Genomic DNA, 26,308 nt, shown 5'->3' on the forward strand with positions numbered 1-26,308 from the left:
CCATCGTTCTGCTGTCCGAAACAAGAGAAATCTCGCACTGAACTGATTTTTATTACCGGCCGCGCAAAGCAGAACACAATATTTCGCCCGATCGTGCCATCGTTCTGCTGTCCGAAACAAGAGAAATCTCGCACTGAACTGATTTTATTACCGGCCGCGCAAAGCAGAACACAATATTTCGTCCGATCGCGCCATCGTTCTGCTGTCCGAAACAAGAGAAATCTCGCACTGAACTGATTTTTATTACCGGCCGCGCAAAGCAGAACACAATATTTCGTCCGATCGTGCCATCGTTCTGCTGTCGAAACAAGAGAAATCTCGCACTGAACTGATTTTTATTACCGGCCGCGCAAAGCAGAACACAATATTTCGTCCGATCGCGCCATCGTTCTGCTGTCCGAAACAAGAGAAATCTCGCACTGAACTGATTTTTATTACCGGCCGCGCAAAGCAGAACACAATATTTCGTCCGATCGCGCCATCGTTCTGCTGTCCGAAACAAGAGAAATCTCGCACTGAACTGATTTTTATTACCGGCCGCGCAAAGCAGAACACAATATTTCGTCCGATCGCGCCATCGTTCTGCTGTCCGAAACAAGAGAAATCTCGCACTGAACTGATTTTTATTACCGGCCGCGCAAAGCAGAACACAATATTTCGCCCGATCGTGCCATCGTTCTGCTGTCCGAAACAAGAGAAATCTCGCACTGAACTGATTTTTATTACCGGCCGCGCAATGCAGAACACAATATTTCGTCCGATCGCGCCATCGTTCTGCTGTCCGAAACAAGAGAAATCTCGCACTGAACTGATTTTATTACCGGCCGCGCAAAGCAGAACACAATATTTCGTCCGATCGTGCCATCGTTCTGCTGTCGAAACAAGAGAAATCTCGCACTGAACTGATTTTTATTACCGGCCGCGCAAAGCAGAACACAATATTTCGTCCGATCGCGCCATCGTTCTGCTGTCCGAAACAAGAGAAATCTCGCACTGAACTGATTTTTATTACCGGCCGCGCAAAGCAGAACACAATATTTCGTCCGATCGCGCCATCGTTCTGCTGTCCGAAACAAGAGAAATCTCGCACTGAACTGATTTTTATTACCGGCCGCGCAAAGCAGAACACAATATTTCGCCCGATCGTGCCATCGTTCTGCTGTCCGAAACAAGAGAAATCTCGCACTGAACTGATTTTTATTACCGGCCGCGCAAAGCAGAACACAATATTTCGTCCGATCGTGCCATCGTTCTGCTGTCGAAACAAGAGAAATCTCGCACTGAACTGATTTTTATTACCGGCCGCGCAAAGCAGAACACAATATTTCGTCCGATCGCGCCATCGTTCTGCTGTCCGAAACAAGAGAAATCTCGCACTGAACTGATTTTTATTACCGGCCGCGCAAAGCAGAACACAATATTTCGTCCGATCGCGCCATCGTTCTGCTGTCCGAAACAAGAGAAATCTCGCACTGAACTGATTTTTATTACCGGCCGCGCAATGCAGAACACAATATTTCGTCCGATCGTGCCATCGTTCTGCTGTCGAAACAAGAGAAATCTCGCACTGAACTCTCAAAAATAACAACAGGTGAAATGTAGATTTTCACCATATTTTGGAAGAAGTAAGTGTGCGGAATAAAATTTACGGTGAAATCTATAGTTTTAGTTGGGTAAAAATCACGCGCCCTCGATAGAACCAACTATTTAATATTTATTTTGTAATTAATTCAATGAAATTTTGTGTGTGTGTGTCATCCTCTATCCCTCACCCAACTGGGGGTGTTGGTCAAGTAGTACTACGAATAATTTGATCATATCTCATGCTCCGTAATGGTGCCCTTTATGTTACGAAGACTAGTACTACAAAAAGGATTCACCCCTGAAGCAAGAAGTTTCATCAGGAAGTGCAGGGAACGGGATGTACTAGTAATTCATAACAGGTACAGCAAAACTTCACAAGGACGCCCTTATTCGTAATAACTACTCAGGGAATAGAAGGTCGAGAAGAGCCACCGTTGCTAACTAAAGCGTGAACCGGATACCTGGGACTCCCACAATATCCGCGGCGATAGTAACAAACGATGCCCTGTACGTATTTAGTGTTCAATTTTCAATTTTTAAATTGACAAGGAAATGGAAGAAAGAAAGGAAAGAATTGGAACGTGCTCACCAGTTTATCCATCATCAAAATAGCTCCGAATTGAAAAGGACGCATCAGGAATATCCGAGACGATGACATGATAACAATGCGTTTAGTCTCATCCCTCTTCTCTTCTATCGGAAGTGGGCTCATATAACCAACTGTGGCCGATTTGGCAGCTTCAAAGGTTCGATTGGAGTTCGTAGCTTCGGAAGTTTCTGTAGCCGTTGTAGCTGTTGTGGCTTCCGCAGTCCAATCAATTCAGCTTAGTTCAGCTCCAGCTTTAAAATTTTGGTAAAAATTAAACATTCTCTACAAGTAAATGAAAATTAGGGCTTATCAGTGATTTTGACGAATCAGACAACAATATGATGAAGAACAACTAGTATAATGCATACCATGATATGTTTGGAATGATGAAAATGAATTCATGATTTTGGAGTCATAAAAATAAATACATGAATAAAATGGATGTAAAGAGTATACGGAAAATATTTAATGTAAATATATACAAAATGGATGAGAATTACATTTGTATGAGGAACGTAAATAATACAGTAATGTCCCGATTTTATCACCCCTGGTAAATTTTGGGGTGAAAAAATAAAAAATGTGACAAAATCGGAAATAAAAATTCAATTTTTAATTCATTTTACAAATATGAACCAATTTATGTATTACCAGAGACGAGCCAGCTTAGGGCTGAAAGTCTCCTTAATAAAGACACAAAAAAAAAGTTTATGTATTGTACAGGCAAAATGGGTGTACGGTTACAGTATTTTCTTCTCAAAAAGCTTACAAAATGCTGGACAGGCACTCAGAGATGATTCACAATTAACCACAAGCGGCGAAAGTTATTTCATGTAAATCATTGTTATTTTTATTATTTACAAAAATTAAAAGAACGACTGAAATTAAAAAAATGGGGTTATAAAATCGAGTCGAAAACGTGATAATATCAGGGTCAACACTATATTGCAAAGATGATGATTTATTTGACTTCAAAAAATATTACGAATAAAATGTGTATAAGGAGTAAAATGACCGTGAAATGATTCGAACAACATTGACAATGTAAACAAGAAAACAAGAAAACAAAATTGTTCACTGAATTAATAAGCAAGATTAAAAAGTGATGCACATATTTAGAGCTTTTCAATATAAAAGATATAAAATTACACGAGTCATTACTCATTTTTCAATTGATGTAGAAAAACATCAAAATGTATTTAATTTCTCATCAATAAAACTTTAATTTTACACGATCGTGTAAATTTCAACCCGCAAACTTTTAATGTGAAAACAACATGGAGAGATACGTAACTCGTTATAGTAAATATTGTAAGATCAGATTGGAATTGTGTCGTTAAAACCGGGCATTAGTGAAGAAGTTTAACCTAACAAAGCAACTACGTTAACGGTAAGAATATATATTGATGAATTTGTTTGCCAGCTCTCAATGTCCGCGGATGTTATGGCCAATTATAAATTCATGCGGATACCTGAGTTCAACGGATCACTATTGATATTTTTATTGTGATTGTGAATATTTATATTTTAAAATAAAAAGCAAAACATTGAAAAAAAAATGTTTTAAAGTTTGATTTAGGAATTGGATGATGCAACGTTGTCGTCCGTTGGATTTTACATTCGTTTAATTTTACATGCATCAGTTATATCAAACGTGTAAAATTCAACGATCTTAATTGAATTTTAAAGGGATGTAAATTTGACATCTAACTTAATTTTAGATTTATTTTGATGCTCCAAATATGTGCATCAAAATAAACGTAAATTTACACAAAAATTCTAACTGTGACATTCATCACAACATTTTAGATAATTTTAAAGTTTTCAAACATTTAAATTAGATAAATGATGTATCGTCATTGAAAACTAACTGATGAAATTTAGAGTTCAAAGGAAAAAATTGAGGATTATACTCACCTGGATTTCCAGGTATTCAACCAGTTAAAACTCACCAATCCTCTGGCATTTTGTTTGATCAATAAAATTCAGTAGAGTTAGAATAGCAGGAAAGCTTCTTAAAGGTCCCACAATACCCACGAAACGGTCATCAAACCTTCATCTGCATGTCCGCATCTAATCGAAAAACGTCTCCGGAAACAACTGCATTAGAGCTGCAAGGTCCCTCAAAAAGAACCTCGTCCCGTTACTATTGACTGCATCCCGGTACTTTCGCAAGATTCCAAACCTACGCCATTCAACGGCATTGGCATTGGCAACGAGATTTTTCAGCTTTTCTTCCTAATAGAACTGGTACGTGAGAACCGTCGCTTGGTTTTAATTTTTTGTTCGTCCAATACATTCTTTTTCTTTTTTGAAAAACGATAAAATTCTTGACAGCTGTTAAAAATTGCTTCCGGCCACAATCGAGGCATACTTCGATCTCTCCTTGTAATTAATTCAATGAAATTTTCATTTTAAATTGGGTTGCTAATGAATATATAACAACATAATTTTATTTTAACATAAATTTTATTTGAACATTGATTAAAACGACAAAATATGGAATCGTTGGACAAAATAAAATATTTTCCGATCAATATATTTTTGAGATCATATGTTTTATTTAATGGCTTCGTACATTATTTTTCAAAAGATTTTGAATACCTTTTTTGTTGGTCTATATTATTTAATTTTTAAATATACTAATTATATATTAACGCATTTGAATAAATCAACACAAATTACACATGGTGCTTCCCGCGCCACACATTTACCTGCAAGTAAATTGCCGCTGCAGTTATAAGAATAAAATCGTTCGGGTAAATCAAATAGCAGATTTTTTTTGCAAGTAGTGTGGGACACCAGGTTAATTGGTGAAAGGCATATTTTAAACAAGAACATTCGGATTCTGCATGACTTTGCTCATAATGACCATTTTGAATGTTCGATTGATTTTCTGATTGTATGTAGATACCAGCATTACACTAGAGATTTTATTTCCACAGTCACAGTCATCTTAATTATTGAGAACAGATTAAATGTATATTTAATGCGATGATACTTTGGAGCTGTATTCCACCCAGAAGCAGGCGCAGAAGTGCTAGAAGTATAAATTGGTCGCAGGTCCTCAATTCTATTTTTTTTAATTTAACAAAAAAAAAGTATAGTGTCAGTACGAATTATTTCGAATAACTTGTAGTGGGCATACTTAGTTTCCAATATGATTTTTGATTTGTACACAATCATTTGGTAGGCAGTGCTATACAAATTCGTTACATTTTAGTTTCACGTAATCTTGATTTATTTCTTATGTATCATTAATAGGTTACATTGTCACTAGTGTGCCTTGAGGGTTAATTACTTAGTAACCAGAAAATTTGTTGTTATATTGCATTTAGTTTTTGTGTAACACACTTTCATAGCTGAAAACGTTTCAGGGTAACTCTTCTCATTTGACAGTAGTGAAAATATAGTTACGAGTATGACAAAATAAGCCTGTGAAGTGAATTCATATTCATACAACGCATAAGTGAATTTGTGAGCTTAAGGAAATAATAAGCGTTTGTAAAAAAATTGTGTTTAAATATTACTATATTCGCAGTACCCAAGTGGGGAATTGTAGTACCCAGTACCAGATAATGTTGGTCATACTTTCACATCCAGGTAAAGGAAAATATCAAGATGAGCTTCTATAACTTCCAATTTGTCTCCACTTCCGATAATTTGTGCACATACTTTGCAAATGTGAGTTTTTTTAATAATCCAATTCGTTATTGATAATATGCAATATAAAAACAAGCCAGTTGTATTGAGTATTTACGAATTAGCAGCTCAAATTTCTTCATAAAATTGGTTTTTTACTTTTTTTGTTTCATTGTGATCATTCGGTAACTACCCAACCAATAGTCTTTGTGTAACGAATTAATGACTGTATTGTGACATTAAATCCAGTGACAGTTTCAGATAATGGTTGCAACTGAATCACTTTGTAACCCGTAAGTAATTTTCTATACTTTTAGATACGTAATGACTAAACGGCAACTTAGATTCATTGTGTTGTGACTTGACATGTTCCAAGCATCTTTTATGTAACAATTATGTAACTTGCATTTCTTTTCTAATTTTTGAATGGTTACAAGTGCTACTTGGGACTTATGAGTGATGGTCGGAAGAGTATGGAACAACTATAATTTGCTTTTAGATGACCTACCTTTTGCTCCTTTTGCATGGAGTCAATGGAGTAAATTATAAAAACGTAACTCAATCTTAGGTTGGTTTCGAAGCCGACGACATGAATTTCCAAGCTCCAGATCGCTGATTAATTAGGAAAGAAGCGGATACGAATTTGGTGGATCTGCTGAACCCTCTGACTGATTAGAGCTCTGTGTAAAGATGAGATTCAGAAATGCCAAACGCAATGAAATCAGATCTCTGTACAAAAACGAATTCGGAACTCATAAGAAGAAGCAAAAATATGTTTGAACTACTACAGTACCGATGCATGGTCAAAATCGGTATTATCTCACTTATTGTTGAGCCGAAACTGATTGAGGGGCGCGCCTTTGAGAGTTGGTATAAGCCGTTTCTCAAAGGGTATAAATAGCGGTACCTTAATCCAAAGAGGCCTCACATTAAGTTTGAGAAATATCTGAATAAAAAACGAGCAATGGGTAATGTTTTCAACATAACCGCGAGTAGACGTAGGACTTGTATAAACGTAGCGTATTTACATTTAACTTCTAACTTTTGGATCTTTGGAGTTTGATTATAGTATTGATATTGGAAACGACAACTTCCATGAATTATTAGCAATTTGTTTATTCAAAACTTCTGGAAATAAAACTAATAATTAAATACATAATTAGAATTGCTTTGTTTCTAACTTTTAAGCCCTTATTTACTCAAGCAAATGTAGGGCATTTATAGATTTCTTATTGATGATAGTATTTGAAGTTTAAAAATTCTATTTATAAAATTTTGGGCAAAATGTGCTATTTTGGGGGAACTATCCCGTTTTCCAAACAAAGAAATACAGCACCAATTTCGTTGCTTCTTTTTGCTAAAATGCTTGCTTACTGCTGAAAAAATCCCAACAATAAGAAACAAGTCGAGGAGCAGTAACCCTATTAAAATAGAGGAGGTACTGCTAATACATCAACAAAAAATTATTTAATGTTCTGATTCCAAACTCCGAGTCTACATCAAATTTAATAATACAATTTCTCAGAAAATGAAAAACAAAGAATAAGATAAATTTTATTAAAATATTCTTCAGGAATTTTTTGTGTGGACTTTTTTAAAAGATTTACATGTAATACAGCGAAATTTTCTAATCTAAAATGGATATTAACACTATTGCTGATTGTGCATCTGCAAATAAATGAAAGTAATTATTTTAATCTAATTTTTATTTTCATCAGTGTAGTTGATTTTTTTTATGCTGGGGAATCAGAACTGTTATAGTATAACCATGTTTTAATGTACGTGTCGTTTAGTACCAAGCACAACTTAACATATGGTCAGTCATATGACATGACTCGTACTCATCCCGGGATCATGTGGATTATGAAACCAATCACTCCAAATCTCTCTAATTTTATTCTTCTTCATCCACCACCGCTGCCCTCGCTGCCTCAGTCATCATCGGCGGTTAGCCGTGAACTCCGAGCCCATCGCATCGGGCGATTGCATCCATCGCAACCGACACCACTGCATCCGACCATCATCAAGCACAGAATGACAAAAAAATGCGCCCACTTCTTTCATGCATATTCGCAGACCCACCGGCACTTCTACCGCTGGCGACTGCATGCTGTGTAGGTAAACACAGCGAACGAACGAACGAAACAAAAAATGCGCGAGCAAAAAGCAAGTCAGTTCGCGCTGCTGTCACAAATTGTAATGACTCGCACACGGCAGGCACTGCTTCTTTTATACACAAAGAAAATCTTCCGGTAGACCCGAAGGCCCGTGACATACCGCATTCTGATGTCCGTGTTAGGAATGCACGGGATTGGTTACATATGAAATTTTTACTGGCTTTAACAAGAATTGAAATTTTCAATAGCTTATCGTTAATAATCTTAAGTTTCAATGAAATAGGCAAAATGGTGGAGAGACACGGGTATACTACAAAAGTTCAATGAAATGGACGCAGTGGTTCATCCCGAACAAAAAAAATCCTCACTTTAAACAAGAACTCACGAAGAGCGGACGCATCACGGAGGCGCTGGTAACATTTTCAATGGAAATCCATCGCATTGGTGGTGGTCCTCGGTGGCCAGTGGCCATGCTTTTATTACATTATTGGGAAAGCGCATTGGGGAAAGAAAATTGGTTCAATCATGGAAAATCGTTCAGTAGCCGCTAGGTTGCGAAGGCCGACGGAGGTCCTTCGTAGCTTAGTTGGTCAAAGCACCAGTCTAGCGTACTGTAGGGTCATGGGTTCGAGTCCCATCGAAAGGAAAGTGGTTACCTCCAATACATTTTCCAAATCAATATCTTCCACATAAAGTACATGTTTACATATGAGTTATCACAACATTGTAAAAGAAAATTGGTTCTTCTCAGGACTAGCATTTTCTGAACGAAAAAATTTAATGAATCGCCTGCTTTGAGCGTGCTTACAGCGGCACACTAGGAGTTAACTTTCTGAAATCAGTATGGCGAAAGGCATCTAAGGTTCGATTTCTCAATATTAAGCACCCTAATCGAAAAAATATTTGGTAGGCGTAGTAGCGGACACCTTCCTTCATAACCGGTACCAAATAGTTTTTCATTAAAAGTTCCTAATTTTGAGAAAACCCGCGTTAGATGCCTTTCGTCATACAAATTTCTGGCGGTTAACTCATGCTGGCTATTTTGCGCATATACTGTAGCGCCTGGATGTGGCAGCAGCGAGTAGAAAATCAGCCACTGCCAATAATTCATTGCAAAAATGGACTGTTTCGGTGGCATCGGCGTTTGGCGTGGAAGCTTGGTTTCTGTTAGTGATTCCATCCATTCAATTTTACGGGCTTAATTTATTGAATACAAGAAAGCTGCTTTCCGGCGCACGACCCATTTTGCCATTTTGATCGGGATTCCGCAAAGAGCGGTTTAACCATTTATAAGGCAGTGGCAACTACAGTCACTCTCAAAATTGAGCGTACAGCATGGATTAGACGAATATATTCGAAAATTCCAAAGGAAATTTAATTGTTGGCTCGGTTGTTTTCAATGCATTTCAATATTCATCCCTTCCTCCAATGTATGCGTACATAAAATTGTTGGAATTTTTTCTCTAAAGTTCATTTATTTGAAAATAATCTCAAAATACGCCTATTAGATGTGACAAAATTGAGCGTACAGCTAATGTTTTTCTATAAAATTTCTTATTATAAACACGATAAATGTATTTTAAAATTGTTTTTTCATGATTATATTTATAATAATAAACATCCGCTACTTAAACATTCAATGTTTTGAAATTAAACCATGTTTTAATCAAAATGGCGAACAAGTAAGATGTATAAACAATGCTATTTAACAATTCAATGCTGCTGGGCAAAATAGATACTTTACGATATGGATTTCACCGGCATCGTGTCTTATATATGATAGATAATCGAAATCGAGCGAGACATACGATAAATTTGGGAAAATTCAGTCGGTAAATGATGAAAACAGATGTAAACATACAAAGAAAACGGCAAATGTTGGGAACGGCATATTTCAAATTAAGTATAACTTCATTTAAAAGTCGATGTATAGGTAGCTTATAAGCTCAGGACACTCAGTAATAATAATATTACTAAAAGAGCAGCACACGGATACATTATAAGATGTCATTTCATATTTAAAGACTCAGTCACCGTAGGAACAAATTTGGTTGAATCATTTAAATTCATCAAGATATCATTAAATAAGCTGCCAAACTCTTAAAAAAGTTTATTTTTACTCGCCACATGGAAATCATCCAATTGCATCCCTTATGGTAACAGATCGTGGAGTTTAATCCAAATTTAATTATGAAATTACGATTTGAGGCTATATTTACAATATTCAATCAGAAGTGCTCTACGGGGTTGAAAAGCTGTTTTTATGTTCGGTACCTTAACATGCACCTTGTACTTTTAGAATTTGACTGTGAATGATTGGATTCAATAATATTACTCTTAATGAAAGACCTGAGACAATAATCGAGCTTTAGAACAAATTTAAGTTAAAGACATACTAAATTTGAATTATGTCATTCCTAACATTTGTTGTTTTCTCTGTATGTTTACATCTGTTTTCATCATTTACCGACTGAATTTTCCCAAATTTATCGTATGTCTCGCTCGATTTCGATTATCTATCATATATAAGATAAGATGCCGGTGAAACATACAAATTAAAGCATTTATTTTGTCCACAGGCATTGAATTGTTAAAAAGCAATGTTCTTACCTCTCACTTGTTCGCCATTTTGACCAAAACATGGTTTAATTTCAAAACATTGAATGTTTAAGTAGCGGATGTTTATTATTATAAATATAATCATGAAAAAACAATATAAAAATACATTAATCGTGTTTATAATAAGAAATTTTATAGAGAAAAATTCGCTGTACGCTCAATTTTGTCACATCTAATAGGCGTATTTTGAGATTATTTTCAAATAAATGAACTTTAGAGAAACAATTTCAACAATTTTATGTACGCATACATTGAAGGAAGGAATGAATATTGAAATGCATTAAAAACAACCGAGCTAACTATTTAATTTCCTTTGAAATTTTCGAATGTAGTCAACTAATCCATACTGTACGCTCAATTTTGAGAGTGACTGTATATTGCCACCAGCAAACTATATGTTTTTTCTGTTTATTAACAAGAGCTCTACTTTTTATTTCTCATGTAGTGGCTATATTTGCTACCTAGTGGGGATGAATTTGAGCCATAAAAAATTAAATGTTAATTTGAGAATGTTTCTTGTACGAACAGATCGTAAGTTTCGAGTTGAAGAAGAATTTTCAGTTATAATGAATCGCCTGCTGTGAGCGTGCTTACAGCGGCACACTAGGAGTTTATTTTCTGAAATCAGTATGACGAAAGGCATCTAATGTTTAATATCTTGAAAATGAGCACCTAATCGAAAAATATTTGGTAGGCATAGTAGCGGACACCTTCTTACTTAACTGGTACCAAATAGTTTTTCGTGAAAAGTTCAAACTGTTGAGAAAACCCGCGTTAGATGTCTTTCGCCATACAAACTTCAGGTGGTTAACTCATGCTGGTTATTATCACATTACACTGAGGAAAAATTCTCGCATGATTTTCATAAGATCAGCTTATGGACGAACTTTTTTTAGCTTTTTCCGGATTTCATAAGACTCTTATGCATTGTATACGATTGCGAACAAACTTCATAAGATACCAACCAGCTTTTCATATAGCAACATCATGATTGCCATAAGAGCACTTATGAATTACGTTGAATGAATCGGCGAGCAGAAAAGTAGCATAAGAGAGCGCTTAAGAATTTCATTTATTATTCATTGTGAAAAAACTCAAAAGACATGTCGCTAGTTGAAAAAAGGAATATGGTGATTCGCTCGTTGATTTATTCCCCCTCCTGATTGAAATTTTCGATTTATTTAATAATTATGGTTAAACAATATTTAATTTCGTGCTCCATTACTGTCTACAGATTTTGTCACATTAAGGTATAAGAATAATATTTTATGTTCAAATACAATTTTTCTCACCAAAAAACATATATTTCCAATTAGCTGTATTCTTATCCGGACATGCACCGATTGATGTGGATTGTTGTTATTAATTCGAACGCCAAATGCCGCACAGCCATTCTTCAAGGACGAAATACTATATGCCGTCGGAATGCTTTTCCTCGCTAGTCGCAATAGTTTTGTTTTTCGACATATTTCCAATGAAACATAATATGTTATATGCGAATTATCGTGAATTATAGTGAACATGACAACTTTAGTAAAATACTAAATTTAGAGAATCGATCGACATGCCAAAAATCGATGGTGATTTAAAAAATATAAAAAGTGAAAATTGTGAAGTGATTAACGAAAACTTTAATTTACAAAGTAAAAGATAGTAACAATCTTAAACACGTTACAAAACAATTTGAGACGAAACTCATGGATTTAAATTTAACGGAGCAATACTAAAAATAAAAATCAAAAAATCAATTGCTTGCAAACATATTGATGATGGTCATGTATATAGGTTCAAAATGTGTATCTGTTCATCAATAATTGAAAATAAATATTTGGAACCAACTCTGACTTTCATCTTTTTTCCTCCTATTCTGATTTGTTTCTTCATGATAATTATCGTGATACTTCCTATTGGCGCTTTATTGAAGAAAAAGAAGAAGCAGAATGATGATATCTAAAAATATTCGCAAGGGAAACCATTCGAAGAAATTTTTGAAACTCTTCTCAAAAATTCTTAAAGCAATTCAACTGAAAACGGAAAACAGTACGGACTTTTCTTATACTGTGTATTTAATGTGATATCAAAGAATAAAATTTTAAACCGAAATATTTTGTTTATTATGCAGTAGAAGAAAAGTTCAACCCCGTACTGCTTACCGTTTTTATTAAATTGCTTCTAGAATTTTTGAGAAAATTTTCAAAAATGTCTTCGCTTTTTTTCAATATCATCTTTCTGTTTCCTCTTCTTCATGCAACATCAAAATGCCAAATAAGATTCATATCTCATTGTTTTGAAAAACATAAGATAGACTAATGGAATTGAATGAAGCGGAGAGTTCCATTCCCAATGCTGATTCATAAGTGCATCTTATGAACCACATTGCGAATTATTATGAAAATAATATACTTCTCATTGCGGTTGCAAATCATAAGACGCTCTTATGAACATCATAATTATTTCTTATGTCCCCATTTCAAAAGCAAAACTTATGACGGTCATAGGTGCTTTTTCCTCAGTGTACGTTAGCGCCTGGATACGGCAGCGGCTGGTAGGAAACCAGCTACTGTATGTGATTCATTCGTTGAAAAAAGACGACAAAGATATACTTTTTCCTATTGGTAATAATTATTTTGAATCTCATGTGTTAGATTATGGCGTGATAAGCGTGAAAAATGCTTTGCCTTTCTTGTATATTTGGTTTTAGATTTTTGACGAAATTGATTGGGAAAAAGAGCAAAACAAACAAAATTTCGCTTCTAATGCGTTTTACAAATAGGACTCTTCACTAAAAAAACGTAACGTGCCTTGTTTTGATTTGTTTTACGTAAAACCTAATTTTTTAAATTCTTTTATTTATTTTTGTTGTTGCTTTTTCTCCAGCTTGCAAGGCAGTGGCAAATAACATTTTCCGAACGGCCTGTTGTCTGCGGAATCCCGATCAAAATGGCCCGCGCGCACCGAAAAGCGGCTTTCTTACATATATCTAATGAAATAATTCCATTAGCTCCGCCCCCTTCATTGATCGTTATGAGTGCACATTATATTTACACCCATATCAGATCACAAAGGGGTGGGGCTAACGGGGTTAATTTATTGAATACAGAAAAGCTGCCAAGAGATTTATTTTGTAATATCTCATTCCAGTTCGAGACAGCAGCACGTACGGACGTGAAAGTAATGCCGGCAAACAAGGACCATCATCTCGCTCTCAACGAGGTGAACTTTCCGGCCATCCTGGCTCTCCGGCGAGCGATACCAATTCTTCCACCTTTGCAGCCACACAAACGGCTGGCGGCTGCTCCAACACCATCCACCACCGAATTCCTCCGCTTCCTCCCCCCGGATTCCGTCGTTAGGATAATGAGCCCCTTCCGGCTGCTCTACACATCGGAGCAGCTAGTTCCGATTTTCCCCCAACACTCACCAAAGATTTGATTCGATTGCGGAATGTCACTCGCAGGCAGTTTCAGCGTACTGGACTGCCTGAGCTCAAGGCACGCTGCAATCGAATCACAAAATTTATCAAGGCCAAAATGGTGGACCTCAAAAATAACGACTTCTCGAATAAGATCTGCACTCTCCCATATTATGTTAAGCCGTTCTGTAAAATGACCAAAATTTTAAAATCCAAGCCTCGGCCCATTCCACCTTTGATCCCATTAGTCGTCACTTCGTCAGCTCACACAATCTTGGGCAGAACATCGTCAGTCCACACGAAGCAGCCGTCAACGAGCATGCTAACAACATCCATTTGATTCCCAACGACTTCTCGGAGGAGTTGGAGATCTCAGCTGACGAATTGACGGCCTTTATCAAATCATCGAAGAATATGAAGGCCCCAGGCTTCGATAGCATCCTGAATCTCGAGCTCAAACACATGAGTGCTCCGTTCTTTGAGCACCTCTCGCTGATCTTTAATCAGTGTCTCCGGCTCAGCTACTTCCCATCGTCCTGGAAGTCAGCGAAAGTCATCGCCATCCGGAAGCCTGGTAAGGATCCTTCCTCCCTCAAAGGTTACCGTCCCATCAGCCTTCTCTCAGGGTTATCCAAGCTATTCGAAAAAGCTATTCATCACCGGTTACTTGAGTCTGCCGAAAATCTCAACAACTTGCTTGAGGAACAGTTTGGTTTCCGACGCGGTCGGTCAACTGTACACCAACTGACTCGAGTACCAACGTTCTCAGACGGAACAAGTTTGTCTCAAAAACATTCGCCATGGCCTTACTCGATGTCGAGAAGGCATTTGACAATGTATGGCATGATGGCCTGGTGTACAAACTACAACGCTACAATCTTCCCAGCTACCTGGTGAAAATCATCAACAATTACCTGTCGGCAAGGACATTCCGGGTCTCAATCAGCGGGCGAGTTCCAATGCAGCACAACATCGTCGCAGGCGTCCCCCAGGGCAGTTTCCTCGGTTCCCTGCTTCTCAATCTGTTCACCTCCGACATGCCAGAACCTCCAGAAGGCGGCATTCTGTCTCTGTTCGCAGATGACACCTCCAGCGTCTACAACGATAGAGTGATCAGAGCGCTAGTGGCAAAACTCCAACGAGGCCTGGATGCCCTGACAGAGTACCTCACCAGCTGGAAGATCTGTATCAACGCGGCGAAGACCCAGGTCAACATTTTCCCCTACTCCAAATCCCCTAAACATGTTCCGCCTGGGGACTGTAACATCATCCTCAATGGCACGACTTTGGAATGGGGCAATGAGGCCGACTACCTTGGCTTGACCCTCAACAGCAAGCTTATTTTCAGGTTGACAAGACGGTAACGAAGTGTAACGTTTTGTTAAAACTACTGTATCCTTTGATCAACCGTCGGTCGTCATTGTCCCTGAAAAATAAGCTTGCTGTCTACAAGCAAATCATCCTCCCTGTGATCGAATACGGCATGCCGGTCTGGGAGTGCTGCGCTAAAACCCACCACCTCAAACTTCAACGGGTCCAAAACAAATTCCTGAGGATGATCCACAACACCCCTCCCAGGACAAGAACATCCGAGGTCCACCGTCTGGCCGGGATAAAAATCTTACATGAACGCTTTGGTGAGTGTAAAGAAAAGTTTAGGATCCGTTGCTTGCATTCGGAGCAGGCTCCAATTAGCGCGCTAGTTCCAATCTAGGTTATGAAATTTTTATTGTAAATATTAGTGTACGTATATAGTAGTTAGGTTATCAAATAAAAAAAAACACTAGCGCCTCCTGAAGGCCGTCATGATACATTATATTTTAAAAATTAAATAACAACATAATAATAATTAAAATTGAAGTTGGAGGGCCAAGCCGGCCGATCACTGTACATGTTTGAAAATAATTGTAGAACAAAAAAATTTTAAATAAAGAAGAATTTTACTACTACTACTCGCGCGAGGCTTTTTAGGCTTTTTGATCGGGATACCACCGAGAGCGGATGAACAAGATTTTACGCAGAGCGGACGCAACGGAGCGAACACAGCAGCACGAAGGCGCTCTGGTAGCATTTTCAAAGGAAAACCATCGAATTGATGGTGGAAGTCTGCGTTGGTGGTCATCATTCAACCTCAACAAACCAGCATTTTATGTGAAGAAAGGGTTGATTACAAAAATGACTGAAAATTTACTCCAAATGGTGGCGTCTTAGCGAAAACTCATCGAGTGGCCATCGAACAATAACAGCACGAAGTAGAATTCTAACGCTAACGTTCCGACAAGCATTTGGTTGCAGTTAATTATTGGAAAGGTGCATTGGGAACACAAAATTGGTCCTTCTCAGGACCAGCATCTTCTGAACAGAAAGGGTTGATTTCAAAAATGGACTGTTTCGGTGGAATTGGCGTTTGGCGTGGTAGTTTGGTTGCTACTGACGCCATCCATTCGAAAAAACTCATTGCATCATCTTCCTCCGACGCGCGCTTATGGTTGTGCTACCAAAAGGCAACTTTTTGTCATCGCCAAACGAATAAGTCTTGAGCTTTGCAGGAAATTCATCTAGAGTTAATCTCCTTTTGCATAAAATGGTAACCCGGAAAAAATCGATTTCATTTCCAATGACTAAGGAAACAAAACCAAAGAATCTTGCCAGAAAATTTCACTTTCCGTCGACGGCAGCCAAATCGATGAAGACGTCACCTTAGTGAAAAATGTCGTTTAGCTGCCTTAGTTTTTCAAATGGCGCATTATTAAATATAATATTTTTTTTTTAAATCGTCATTGTCGTTAAAACGGATAAATTCGAAAACTTAAGCCGAACAGTCTGTTTGCCTGAGTAATTTTTTTCCTCTTCTTGGATAAAAAGTTTAAGTCCTGAAAAGGATTGTTTGTAATTTATTTTTGAAGTCCCGCTAACTTTGCCACCAGCGCTATAGAAATCGATGCATGTACGCTTCCATCGCGGGCGTCGAACGTTGCAAATTAATAGGGAGACTGGGGAGACTTGATCCCCTTTTCTGATTTCCGATGTATCACAGCCAAAAATAAATAAACATACGCGATTTCTACACAGACTCTCAAATAAATACAGTAATTAACTTTACTGATGTATGGCACTCCTAAAATAATTGTTGTTATTGATACACAATCGATCTTTTGGAGTGCTGTCAAAAATCAACTTTTAAAATATTGAGGGGAAATTGATCCCTCTCCAAGAACTTGCTTTGATAAAATTAGAAAGGTGCTCTCAGATTTTTTAAATATAGTACGCGGAACTGAGAACTGAGAACAGATTTATATTTTTTTGAATTTTTTCGCCAAATTTTTGTAGGGGGTGATGGGTGATCATGTGCCCCCATATTGAGGTGATAACTTCAAATCCAAATATCCCAAAACTTAGATGGAATGTTTACATTTTCATCAGTACAGATCATTAAGCATATTCATGGCTTTGAGCTGTAAAAAAATGAAAGCATTTGGTCATTGTTATGAAAAGTTGTTCAAATTTTGTGTGGCCATTAAAAAAATCTTTAGTAAGGTCAAAACATACAAACCGCCTGCAGAATAAATAAGGTTGTCAATCCAAAAAAATAACTCACCACATAAAGGTCATTTGACTCCATGAGTTTAAAAACTTATGGTATTCTTTGGTAGTTTTGTACTTCCTGAACCGTATTTGAACTGATTGGAAACGGTAAACGGATGTATCGAGTACTGGTGTGAGGGTCAATTTTGGGAAAATGAGCTGATCCCATCACGCGGCATATACATTTTCATGATTTCAGTTGGGGTATCCCATGCTGAAACGGCTTCCTCCAGACGCTAAAACTCGTCAATGACATTTGGGAGAACCGCACTTTCCCCGACGAGTGGAGGAAAAGCCAAAAGGGACGGTTCTTGCGGTCACCCTTTTCCTGAATGCAATGAACGGGGTCTTCGGCATACTACCGGCCAACGTCCACCTCTTTGTCTACGCCGACGACTTCCTCCTTACCTTTTTACTACATTTCCGGGTGTTGAAGATGGCCTGCAAGCCGCGAATCAGCCTGATGAAAACCCTGGCCGCAAAACACCGGGCCAGGCCAAGCAACTATATGGGTTAGAGCAAGATTTTTTTATGTACAGGTTTTCCGACTTCGTCAATAAATGGGAATAACCAGCGCGGGGTGGAACATACATTTTCAGTGCAAAACGTAAACAAACGAGCATAAATTCCATACAAAAATCCAAGATGGCTGAGTTGGGGATATTGACAAGTCGGATAACCTGTACATAAAAAAATCTTGGGTTAGAGCTGATCTGTTCTGTGCGAAGGGACCTCATCAGCGTGCTTTCCCCAGTATTCAACAGCTACGTCCGACTGGCTTCCGGTCTCCTTCCTTCCACGCCAGCTGAAGCAGCTTGTGTCGAAGCCGAAATCTTCCCTTTCCGGCATCCCAATCAGGAGAGAATAACAAATTTATATCATATTGTGTTACTAAGTTCAACAGTTTTTCTAACATAGGCTGTTATAAACTTGGTTCAGGATGTTGTTAAAATAACTAAATTTTCTAACAAAACAATGAAACATAACTAATTCTGTTATAATTTTGTTATGAAAAATAGTGATAACAATTTATCATAACTCGATTATATCACGCTTCCGAAGAGGCGACAACTCCGAGGAGCTAAGAAGGTCGGTCATCAAGCTCATGGCCATTCGCTTCCGGAACCATACCGTACAATACACCGATGGTTCCATGTCTAGCAGAGGGGTAGGTTTCGGTGTTTCCGGTACCAATCTAGCCAGGTCCGAGAGCCTACCGTCTCAGTGCAGCGTATTTTCCGCCGAAGCTGCAGCCATCTTCGTCGCTGCCACCCTTCCAGCAAACAAACCGATTGCAATCCTTACGGACTCGGCCAGGAATCCAAGGAATCCTTGCAGGTATGGCACTAGACACCTGTTTCGTGTAGATTCCCGGCCATTGCGGTATTAGGGGAAATGTGGAAACTGACGCCCTTGCCTGCGTGGGACATGAAGGATCGTCCTATACCCGTTCCGTCCCGCTGGCCGACGTTAAAAAATAGACAAAAAGTGTCGTCGGCCAGGACTGGGCCTGGGCTTGGAACAGCAACAATGTCCTACCCCTAAGAAAGGTGAAAGGCACCACTGGTCCCTGGCACGATCTGACCTCGCAAAAACAGCAGACCATCATATCCAGATTCCGGACCGGGCATACCAGGGTCTCCCACAACTTCGGTGGGGGCCCTTTCCGGTCGGAATGTGACTTTTGCGAGGTTTGGAACAGCGCTGAGCACTTTGTATGCAGGTGCCCGAAATTTGACCACTCCAGGAATCATTATGGTATTCCAGCTAGCATCCGGGATGCGCTAGCTGATGATGAAGCTAATACGGCTGCACTCTTTTGCTTCCTGAAGGATGCAGGTCTGTACTACGCGATATAGATCTGGACCTCTGCCTAAGGCGAACGGGCCTTCTTCGGATATAAGTCCCACCCCCTCAGTGAACCCCCTTTCAGTTCAGCTGAGGGGGCCTCAGCCTCCTTTTGTTCCCAGCCATTTTAATAACGACATCTGCCATGTCATCGAACCATTTTTTCTACCAAGGTTTCCCAAAATTAACCCTTGAACCGGTACTCAGCAAATCAATTTACCAGTTCAAATCGGTTCAAATACGGCCATGGAATGGCATAGCTTTTGAAAACGTGAAGTTTGATACGCCGCATGATGGGATTTGCTTATTTCCCAAAATTGACCCTTGAAGCGGTACTCGGTAAATCAGTTTACCAGTTCCAATCGGTTCAGGAAGTACAAAACTAGCAAAGAACGCCATAACTATTTAAAATCATGAAGTTTGATATGCCGCATGATGGGGTTTGCTTATTTCCCAAAATTGTCCCTCGAACCGGTACTCGGTAAATCAGTTTACCGGTTCCAATGGGTTCAAATACGGTCCTTGAAGTACAAAACTACCATAGAATACAATAACTTTTGAAATCATGAAGTTTGATATGCCGCATGATGGTATTCGCCTATTTCAGTAAAGTGACCCCGTAACAGGTTCCGGCGGAACGTTCGGATTCCGGAATACAGACCATATTTCGGACCGATCAAATTCCTGTTCAAATTTGGTATAGTTTATGCGTCGTTTCTCTTCAAAATATCTAAAATAATCATTTCCGAAGTATGCGTTCTGGCATATGGCCAAAAGCTAACACCCATTTTAATTCCGGAATAACTCCGGTATCAAGTGGCCAGTTTGATTTATGTCATTCCCAACATTTGTCGTTTTCTCTGTATGTTTACATCTGTTTTCATCATTTACCGACTGAGTTTTCCCAAATTAATCGTATGTCTCGCTCGATTTCGATTATCTATCATATATAAGATACGATGCCGGTGAAACATACAAATTAAAGCATCTATTTTGCCCAGCAGCATTGAATTGTTAAAAAGCAATGTTCTAACCTCTCACTTGTTCGCCATTTTGACCAAAACATGATTTAATTTCAAAACATTGAATGTTTAAGTAGCGGATGTTTATTATTATAAATAAAATCATGTTTATTCATGATGATATTAAAATACATTAATCGTGTTTATAATAAGACATTTTATAGAAAAAAATCGCTGTACGCTCAATTTTGTCACTTCTAATAGGCGTATTTTGAGATTATTTTCAAATAAATAAACTTTAGAGAAAAATTTTCAACAATTTTATGTACCTAAGCATACATTGTAGGAAGGGATGAATATTGAAATGCATTAAAAATAACAGATCTAACCATTTAATTTTCTTTGAAATTTTCGAATGTAGTCAACTAATCCATACTGTATGCTCAATGTTGAGATTGACTGTACAACGAAATCTTGGCTGCAAGTGGTGGAAAATGACTCAAACGTTCATTCAAATCCGATGAAGATGTAACAATACAGTATTGCCGTTATCTGAAAAAGTAACGTATACGCCATTTTCCAAAATCGGTGTTAACGAGTAGTACTCGTCTAGATCTTTAACAGAAAAATGGAAAATTTGTAGGTTATAATTTGGCGCAACTACGCCATGGCCATCCAGGTATTCAGAAAGCTACAACCAGAAACTACTTACAAATGCCGATGGCACTGCCGTTCTTCCACGCGGATGTGATAGCCGCACTTGGAGCGAACCGTACAGTACCGTTCCCGCCGCTGGCGACAGAAAGCGTCGCACTTAGTCCAGTGCGAATACGGCGAGTAGAACTTCGGGTGCAGCACCGGCCGTTTGGCTAAGGCTTTGACTCTCTTTTTCGTATACCGCAGCGGATACTTGTGGAGGACTTTGCGGGCCTTGTAGCTGCGGTCTAAGCTCTCGTTGGAACCGGAGTATTCCTCGTCGGATGAGTTGTTCGCTCTACTGGAAACGAAGAACTGTGCCGGGTTGAGTATGTTGTGCTTGGGAGTTAGGATTAGGCTGCCTAGAGTTTGGACTGCTGGTTTGGTGTGTGGAATGCGAAAAGCCTGAAAAGAAAAGGAAAAATTAAGGTTATAAGTTGAAATATTCGCTTTTTATTCTTCTGTTAAGGTATCTTCAAATCATTTAAATGATAGATTATATTATGGTAACCTTAAATTATTACTACCAATTTGTATAATTTTAAACAAAGCTGCAATCTGGATTTAGAAGGTATTGAGAACCTTGCTTGAATTAAGTAAATGATTAGTGGTAACATATTTTTGCTCTAGAAAAAAACATCAACAGGTATATTATATAAGCCACTATATGTAATTGATTATAATATATGCTGATGACTATTTTGTAGAATCAATAGTCCGCACATTAATAGCAATCGAATAAAATGGCGTTCAAATTGCGTTGTTTTTTTTATCGCATATTAGTCAGTTTAAAAGACAATTTTCGAATTGGAAATTGTCTCGACTTTCCTGGGCATAAAAGTATCACGGTGTTAGCCTCATGATATACGAATGCAAAAATGGTAACTTGGCTTGGAAACCTCGCAGTTAATAACTGTGGAAGTGCTTAATGAACACTAAGCTGCGAGGCGGCTCTGTCCCAGTGTGGGGATGTAAGCCAATAAGAAGAAGAAGATTCGTTACGCTACAAATCCATCCGACTAATCATTATTTAAAGATAAACCGTCAAAAGCCTCAACAGTTCATTCAATATTTCAATTTAATCCAGAGTGATCAGCGGACAGGAACCAGACAAATGTTTAACTCCATCAAGTGCCTCTCACTAATAAACACCGTCAGCAAAACGATTGACTCGCTTAGATACTGCGCAAAGAGTTGGCGGGCGGTACCTAAAAGAAGTGGAATGCCTACAACATCAGCCGCTAATACATACGGGGACGTGGACTTGGCAGACCGGTTGGAGTCGTGATTTATTTTTAATGGTTTGGTCATAAATCAAATGCGGAAAAACTGAATTTAAGTTGAGTCAGGTCTCGTGGTCCGGTGGCTAGCCTGGAGGTCGTGGAAGGCTGCCGTTTGGTAGGTGGAAATGCTAATCAGCGAATGGGCAGTCGGTTTCGAGGAAGTAGAAAATTGGTTTGTATTATTTAATTAATTCAGTACGAGTGTTTTTCACTCAACAAATAGGCATTCAATTAAAATCCATTCAAATTTATTTTTCTGTTAATTCTATTGAAAGTTGAGTGGATTTCGGTAATAAAGCTGCCTGAGCAAAATTTGCATTTTTTGATTAGCCGTTCTTCTTCATCAAAAGTGGAGGCGATATACGTACTTCCCAATACAATATGTGCGTATATCGACTCCACTTTTGCATCTTATGACCATATACGGTTTTGTGTTAACTGGGTTATTAAACTCTTGTAGTGGAATGTCTTCACGTGTCATAAGACGAGTTTAGACTATTCCATTTAACTCCACTACCTTGTAATCTTCACAGATACGTATTGTAACCTCTACTGTAAGGTCGTTATCAGTATCTCGTACTTGACCCGATCCAAGTGCAGACGCCTTGGCTCGCAAAGCATTCTTCTAAGTTGTCTCGATCCTTCGTCGGTCGTACAACAATTACCCTGGCTCGAATCCTCCTGCCTGACTTCACCTGCTTGGAAGAATGCGGCTTCGATGGATTTTATATCATTCAAAGTCAGTGTTGGTAAAATCACTCATAAATCTCAATCAACGAGCGCTCCCGTGCGAGCGAAATCGTCTGCGATTTTAAAGGAATGCATCACGCATGAATTTTTCATGCTAAAACGCATCATTTCACTCATTTGCCAAAAAATCATTTTGGTTTAAAAACCCATTTGAAATCACTTTGGGGGCAATTTATTGTTTCTACATAAAAGAGTGTCTAATATTATATGCGACAAACGTCAATTTACTGTTTTCAACGAAGGAGAACAAAAGAAACCCTACGATGATTCAAATGGATGATTCAACTCATCCATGAGTTTTTAGGTGCTGAGTTGGGTGCGTTTCAACTCACGCTTGATTTGAATCATCCATGAGTTTTGAGATTTTGAGTTTTTACCAACACTGTTCAAAGTTTAAGTTGCTGATTGTTACCACTCAAGCACCTTAATTCCATCGAAATGGCCAAAAAGAACCCGATGTCGTGAGTTCACGGACTTCTCAAACACAGCGTGGAGGCCGGCCCGTTCGATCTTCCATGTTTACTGTAGTTGCAGAGAATATTTGTTAATGTTATTATTTCTGCTGTTCCTTTAACTTGCTCAAGATGCTATCCTGTTTATCCGTTTTTATGCTAAGTTCCATAGATATAAGTTTGCAATAAGACAACACCATGTCATTTGAAATAAATAAATACAAATATACCACCGCGGCTATCGCGGGGGACGCTTTTGCGCATCACGCCAATTTTGTCATTGGGATCGACAGTTCCCTTGGTGGATGACGTCTGCACTGCAGGTACCCTACATAACCGAAGTACTTACTTCTTCTTTCTTCAGCAAGTTGGCGCCTCGAAGACCCGAAACTAAACACTGCTCACTGCGCTGGATTTTCCCCAATGCTTCCTCGTAACGCATTCACTTTGCGATAATATCCGCCCTTAGGGTAGCCATTTTTCTACGTAGGACTTCCACGAACTACAGGCAGTCAAATACCACGTGCTCTGCAGTCTCCTCTATGCAAATACACGCCGAGCAGAGGGCGGGCGGTCCTGGTCAGGAACTGTGTGAGGTTAAAGTTCACCTCTCCATGCTTCTTGTTCACATACGTCGACACATTGGCGGGTAGGTCCACCGTCTATGTTCCGCATCGTCCCACTTAGCTGCCACTTGACCATATAGTTTCTCTGTGATATAGTCCATATAGTCTCACCGTCTACCTCACATTGCTGGTTCCTCTCTGTTGGTAGCACTTGATATCCTCTAATAGAGCTATGCAGATTGGAACCATTCTAGCTATAACGCAGATTGCCTCCAACGAATGTTGTTGTAGTCACTCGTGAGCTGGATAACCACGCTTGTCCCTGGAGAGGCGGTAGTGGTATGACTTTTGACCACATCGACTATTGCACATGGTTTTCACTCCGAATGAATTAAATTAATTTGAATAATTATATTGCGCTTCTTGCACTTTATAAGAGTTTTGCGAGATTTTTTTTCTCACAGTCATCTTTTTCTCACACTCAATACACTCAAAAAAGTTTGATTTTCCGTGTATAATATTTGTGTGTGAGTGCTCGATCTGAAAACAAATAGACGTCAAATCATGGCGGGAATCGATTTAGTGTACACGCTTACATGTGACTAACGAGTAATGGGTTATAATTGGGTAAATTTCAGTAAGAAAAATCGATCAACCCGAAATGAGAGTGAGTGTGAGAAAAAGAAGCGGGCAAATCACAATCTACACATAACTCTTCAAATTGGTGAAATCGGCAATAACCTAATGGGATATTTTCTTTTTTGATAAGGTTTAAAGTTGTTTTTTGGAAAAGTGATAATATTTGTTTGATGTCGGACCCTTTGGTCGAATGTCGTTTTGTAGAACGCCATTTGGACAAATGCCGTTTGGCCGAATGGGTCATTTGACCGAATGGTTGAAAAATTAGTGGAAAGTGAATAATAAGAAGTGAGTAGTAAAAGTTACATGAAGTGTGTAGCGAAAAGTTTGGAATGAGACATTTTTCACATCTTATAAGAAATAGGACGAGAGAAGTGAAAAGAGAAAAGTTAGGCGTGAGACATGAGAATTAAGAAGTGGGAGGTGGGAAGTGACAAATAAGAAGTGGGAAGTGAGAGTTGAGTGATGTTGAGATGGGAGAAGTGAAAAGCGAGAATTGAAAAGTAAGAAGTGAAAAGTGAGAGTGAGAAGTGAAGCGTGAGAAGTGATAAGTGATAAGTAAGAAGAGAGACGTGAGAAGTGAAAAGTAAGAAGTGAGGAGAGAAAAGTGAGAAATGAAAAGAGTTTAGTGAGAAGTAAGAAGTGAGAAGTGAGACGTGAAAAGTGATAAGTGAGAAGTGAGAAGAGAAAAGTTAGAAGTTAGAAGCGAGAAATAGGAAGTAAAAAGTGAAGAGTGAAAACTGATAAGTAAGAAGTGAGACATGAGAAATGAGAAATAAGAAGCGAGAAATAAGATAGGAAAGTTAGGTTGAGAAATGGAAAGCGAGAAATGAGATGTGAGAAATAAGAGAGAAGTGAGGTTGAGAAGTGAGTAGTGAAAAACGAGAAATTAGAAGTAAGAAGTGAAGAGAGAGATAAGTACTAAGTAAGAAGTTAGCCGTTAAATGGGAAAAGTGAGAAATGAAGAGTTTGAAGTCAGAAGTGAGAATTGAAAATTGTGGAATTATTCCTTATTCCATCCTGCTTCTTTCTTTCTTCTTCCATCTCTATTTTGCATTCTTTCCGTGCTTTTCTAGTCGGCTTGCGGATACATGCAGTTTTTCAAAGAAGTTCAACAGAGCCCACTGCCGAACCCCGCTCGGCAGACCCCACAGGACGCACCCTCTCACTCTAGCTGATGTCAGAAGCACAACAGTGCCCAGGCTACACTACCAGCTAAGAAAGAAATATTTAGCTGGCGGTCAATTGTCATCGGAAGACCCGTGGAAGCGTAAGAGGTATGTTAGGCGCTCCTTCCCGGATGTCAACTCACCATTTCGTAGCCCTCACCACTCAATTCCCATTTTACATTTCTCGGTTGATTTTAAAAATATTTTGTGCTTGCTGGTGGAATTATCATTTTCTACTTCTCACTTATCGTTTCTCATTTCTCACTTTATATCACTCATTATTTCTCACTCATTACTTTTTACTTTTATTTTCTTATTTTCCAATTCTTACTTTTCTTACTTTTCAATCTATATAATAAAAATGAGTTGAGATTTCCTTCCTGACGATTTAACTC

At 38.5% G+C, this 26,308-nt stretch overlaps 1 protein-coding gene across 1 annotated transcript in view; it reads right to left on the reverse strand.

The window, feature by feature from the left end:
* Nucleotides 1-26,308, reverse strand: part of LOC134209702 (uncharacterized) — a 256,607-nt gene that overhangs the window by 9,865 nt on the left and 220,434 nt on the right. Inside the window, exon 3 of the mRNA XM_062685711.1 lies at nucleotides 21,071-21,459. Coding sequence (XP_062541695.1) covers nucleotides 21,071-21,459 — 389 coding nt within the window. The remainder of the gene's footprint in view (nucleotides 1-21,070; nucleotides 21,460-26,308) is intronic.

This window comes from Armigeres subalbatus, chromosome 2 (assembly GCF_024139115.2).
Source record: "Armigeres subalbatus isolate Guangzhou_Male chromosome 2, GZ_Asu_2, whole genome shotgun sequence".
Classification (NCBI taxonomy): Eukaryota; Metazoa; Arthropoda; class Insecta; order Diptera; family Culicidae; genus Armigeres; species Armigeres subalbatus.